The sequence below is a fragment of the Echinops telfairi genome, unplaced genomic scaffold (assembly GCF_000313985.2).
Source record: "Echinops telfairi isolate 266 unplaced genomic scaffold, ASM31398v2 ScPeMD7_1713;HRSCAF=2227, whole genome shotgun sequence".
In the NCBI taxonomy this organism is placed as follows: domain Eukaryota; kingdom Metazoa; phylum Chordata; class Mammalia; order Afrosoricida; family Tenrecidae; genus Echinops; species Echinops telfairi.
The window spans coordinates 16,472,199-16,477,359 of NW_022105611.1; the positions used below are offsets into that span (position 1 = coordinate 16,472,199).

The window sequence follows — 5,161 nt, forward strand, 5'->3', positions numbered from 1 at the left end:
CTGTTGATGGTGAACTCGGGACGCCAGTGTCTTCTGAAGAACAGAGCTAGACATGACACCTGGTCATTCAGTGCCTTTTCTTGCTAAGTTCTCCATTGAATCTAAATGTCATGTCTCATCAAGTCTAAGATATCGTATGATGCACCATTTTTTTTAATGTACCACTAAGGGGGGAAAGCTGCTCATTAAATTGTGAAATGCCTTTTGATTGTAGCCCTATCTCTATGTAAGAGACACTAGATGTGCGTGTGGGGGGAGGGTCCATCTTACATCCACAAAATATGTCCATTGCCTCATTAAGGTACCTCGAATCTATTCTTAGAAAACACGGCCCTGTCATTAATTAGACTTGACATGATTAATACCTCTGTTTCCCTAAACCTTAGTCTCTGTCTCCCTGCTGGGAACAGGCATGGGTCTAGGAGACGCACTTCTGCAGAGTGGTGACTTGTTTGGCTTGGATAGCTCAGGAGCTGCCAGCGATGACTTCTTCCCTTTCTGTTAGAAAGCTTAGCGTTTCCTGGGCCATGGAGGCTTGGTGATGGATGATACAGCGGGTGAGCTGGACTTACTTCTAACAGTATTCGGGGGCAGAACAGGATTCAGATCATAACTACACCATGGAACCTGGGTGCCCCCTTGGCAAATCTCGTAACTTCTCAGGACCCCAGTTTTTCCACCTAAAAAAGGACGTCAGCGCAGTACTCAGAGTCACAGTGAGGGTACAGTGACGTCCTGAGGGGTGCGTGTGCTTACCACATTGTCTGACCCAGAGCAGTACTGAGCCGATTATTATTTCCTCATCCGGGAGAGCACTTGACTGAACAGCTCTCCAGAAGAGATGAACTGTATTTGTTCACTGACTGAGTGTGTTGTCCGTCTTCCTTTGCAGATAAATTAGCCGAGGACTATAATTCTTCCAACACGCTGGTAAGTCTCCATTTCCCTATCTGTCACGAGCAGGTGTGGTGGTGAAGGTGAAGACAGTGGGGTGGAGGCAGAGCCTCTTCTTGCTCCCCCACCGCGGGCCTCAGCGTCCCTGTCTGTACAAGAAAAGAATGGGACGTAACAAATAGAGGGGCTTCCTCTCAGCTTTGGTGCTCTAGAAATCCGAACCCTGAAACCAGAAAACCTGGCTTCTGGACTCACCTATTTTATCACTCACTTTGGACCTCGAGAAAGTCATTTTGCTTCTCTGTTTGCTTCAGCTTTTGTTATCAATCAGACGTGGAGGGTACACTCGACTTTATTTGGCCATGTCTGTGAGTGGCTGAATTTAGAAGACAATTTCTTCTCTTTGCTTGGTAGGGTCTACAAACCCAGCATTGGGACTAATTGTGGATTGGAGTCGATTTTGTGTATAGCAGGCCATTCAGTTTGGCCCATGAAACCGGGGTGCCTGCCCTGTCACTTGAAGGGCTGTCATAGGAATCTTTTAAAAACTGTCCAAGAAGTAAAACTAGATGACTTTAAAAATCACTCTGTGTCTTCAACTTACAAATCCTTTTTTTTCCAGGACAGAGAGGGTGAAATGAGAGGTGAATGTGTTTTGAAAGGGGCTTACGAGTAAACTATGATACATAAACCAGAACACACCTGTTATGTACACCTAATGTCTCCTGCTCTGTGTTAGGTTCTCTTTGGAGAAGTGCCGGAGAGATGAATCAGACATTGTCCCAATTCCTAAGAACTTCCCACTCTGATGGGGAACAGGAAAGCACAGACCATGAACTATGCACCGTGCTAAACATGTCACAAGTGGCGAGGGACGGGGGGAAAAGAGGAGCTGATACCAAGGGCTTAAGTAGAAAGAAAATGGTCTGAAAATGATGATGGCAAGCTATGTCCCAATGTGCTTGATTGATCCAGTGGATGTATGGATTGTGATAAGAGCTGTAAGTGCCCCCAATAAAATGATTTATTAAAACAAATAAAAACATCACCAGGCCAGGAACGATGCTTGGCTGGTTAAGTGCCATATCCTTGGCATCTGGTACTCAGTAGACGTTTACTGGATGAAAGATGGGATGTGTCCGAGAAAGCTGATGGTGAAGCCTGAGCTGAATGAGTTAGTTATCTAAGGCAAGAATTCAGGAGGGAGGAAGGTCCTCCAGACAGAAGCGCGTGGGCCAAGGCAAGGAGGCATGCGAGGTATGCCTGGGAAGGGACGGCTAGTGGTGTGAGTGTGGTGACGCGAGTGGAATGCGGAGCAAGAAGGGAGGAAGGTTGAGGAGGAACAGAATGCGGGCAGATCATGTAGGAGTTCTCATCTTCTCTCGGAGGTCATCGAAGCTCTTGGAGATCTTAAGCTGGGAGTAGTAAATTCTCACACGATACTGAGTCACCATCAAAATACTGTCAGCCGTGTTTCCAGATTGGGCACAGGTTGGCTCTGAGTTGCATATATACTCTTGTTGATTATTTGTAAAAGTTCACATGTCCAGGGCCTGTGAGCAGGCTGGGTCCTTTCTTACTCTCTCTGTCTTTAAGTCCTCATAGGAGCTCAGCGAAGTAGGTTCTTATCTTTAGCTGGTAAGTGATCAAACTGAAATAGAGAAGGTTAATCACAAGAGCCCTCTGATTCCCAGTCTGCACCACTTTCCTTTCACCAGTGGGCAGAGATGTGACCAGGAGATCTGTAAGAATGTTCACCCCGAGGTCACTGGGACTTTCCCCACTACTGAGCAGTCAGGAATTGGTGGGGGAAGGGCCAGAACAAAGTCGAGTTGTGCTTTGTGGCTCAGATGCCTCTCTGTACACCTTCGATAGCTATCCTGTATGGAGCACCTACTATGTGTCAGACCCTTTAGCAATGCTAGCATCTTGCATTCTCTTCTCTAGTTTGTGCTGAAGTGTTTTCCTCTCGTTTCACAGGTAGACAAAATGGCTATCCCTGTAGCTAGCTGTTATCGTAAAAACCGGATTAGGATGAAAGTCTCCTGCCTTTCAGTCCGGGGTTCTTTTCACTGTGGCTGGGAGCAGAGATGTCAAAGGAGCCCTCCGTAAAGCCATATAATGTTGTTGGTTGGGAGGGAGGGGAGGAGGGAGGAGCCCCAGGGCTCAGGCCATATGGCAGAGGGCAGGAACACCTGCCGGGGAAAAACCCTGCACAGGTTTCGTTTCACCAGTTCAGACCACTCAGCCTGTCCAGGGCTCTTCCTCCAACAGGCCAGGTCACTTGTTTCGGTTGCTCGTTGTTGAATATTTCTGTACTGGCTTTACATGGAAGGGGTAGGGGGTGCTTTGACTCATACTGTAGTCGTATGCCCTTGTTTTCTATAATGGTTTCTAGAATGGATCATTCTGCATGATTTGTGAAATGCATTGGGTAGGATTGACATTCCCACAGTACGGATGAAGAGAGTGTGACTCAGAGATGCAATGGCCTGTCTCATACGTGAGTGAGTCAGTAGCAGAAACCAGTACAGAATTCAATTCTCCTGAGCATTCATGTGTTAGGCCATGCCAGTATTTACCAATATTTACCTAGCAGCTTCTTCGTGCCAAGATGTTAGTGGCACAAAAGTCAATATGTACAACATTAGCCCAGACGAGGAAGATAAGGTCTAGAAGAGAGGTGTGATCAACGTACAATGGACCGTATTTGATGGGCTCATTCTGTTTTACCTTGTAGTACGAGGAAATGTGTACCAAGTTCCTGGACCATAAAGATGCTCATTTAATGTGTTAGGCTGGATTGTTTACAGAAACAAAATCAGTGACACTCCTATATGTCCAAGAACTTTATATCAAGAAGCCATTTTTAATAAAAGTAATTTCATGTCAAGAAGACATCCCAGCCCAGTTCAGCTCAAGCCCATGAGTCTGATGCCAGCCCGGGGCCTCTTGGACTGAGACTTAGGTAGCTTCGGACCAATGACCCTGAAAGGTGAAGTGGAAGCAGGGAGATCACAGGCCAGCGGGTGCAGAGTTGTGTGGCTCCAAAGCCGGTGGGAACATGCCAGGGTGCCGACAGCTTCCAGGTTGGCAACCCACACGGGGCCACTCCTGATGGCAGACACAAAATCCCAGCCAGGAGGAAGGTCAAGGACCCGAGAGGCAAACAAAAAGCTTTCACTGCCTCTAGTTAAAGAGCCACGCCTCCAAGGAGGCAGCAGCAGCAGACTGATAGGTTGGTCTCCACCACTACATTTCCACACAGGTTCAAGTTGACAAACAGCCTTGGTTCCTTCCAGCTTTCACATTCTAGGGCTAGTTTGGTCTGAAATCTGGCTCTAAGAGTCTACAGCGTTTCTGGGCCTGAATTCTCATTATGCAATGAACATCTATGTGACAGGCTCTTTGGGTCTCGGGAGTCAAGGACTGAGAGGGTCTTTGCCCTTGCTCTCAGCACTTTAGTGAGTAGCAGACCTGTAGGTGGAGATTTATAATATAGTGTCTGGTAAACCCAGGGTAATGATAACTGGCAGTGCATTCCTGCCCGAGGAACACATGAATAAAAGCCAGGTTGCTGGGGGACGGACAACAGAAGAGTGGGTGAAGGGAGACGTCGGACAGGGCAAAATAGGACAAAATGATAATTTATAAATTATCAAGGGCTCATGAGGGATGGGGTAGCGGGGAGGGAGGGGAAAAATGAGGACCTGATGCCAGGAGCTTAAGTGGAGAGGCAATGTTTTGAGAATGATGAGGGCAATGAATGTACAAATGCACTTTATGCAATTGATATATGTATGGATTGTGATAAGAGTTGTATGAGCCCCTAATAAAATGATTTAAAAAAAAAAAAAGCCAGGTTGCAAGGATCCAGCTTACCAGATGAAAGATCTCGGCCCCGTGCTGTTAGGAAGGACGCATTTTGAATAGGAAAGTCACAGAGGTAGAGGTGCTGTTGAGCCCACATTAGCATCTTAGCCTGATTCCTCTGGAAATTGGGTCAGGATAGACCGAATCTACGTGGCCATCTCTCTTGCTACCCCCACCCCCCGCCTTTTTATTTCAGAAAAGAAATATTAAACAGTAAAGCCAAAATATGACATAAGCAGGGGCCACTGTGAGGTATTCATGGACTATAGAAAGGAGACCTGATCGGATTGCTCAGAGCGAAGCCACCCCAGCGCAGTGGCCATGCAGAAGGGAACTGGGGAAGTCAGAGTCGCTTCAGCCAGATGCCTAACTGAGGGTGGATACAAGGGCACTT

The 5,161-nt window shown here is 47.1% G+C and overlaps 1 protein-coding gene across 4 annotated transcripts in view; it reads left to right on the forward strand.

The window, feature by feature from the left end:
* PAK1 (p21 (RAC1) activated kinase 1) overlaps positions 1–5,161 on the forward strand; it is a 153,033-nt gene that overhangs the window by 112,842 nt on the left and 35,030 nt on the right. For all 4 annotated transcript variants that reach the window (XM_045293066.1, XM_045293065.1, XM_045293064.1 and 1 more), the window contains exon 5: positions 893–930. In XM_045293066.1, coding sequence (XP_045149001.1) covers positions 893–930 — 38 coding nt within the window. The remainder of the gene's footprint in view (positions 1–892; positions 931–5,161) is intronic.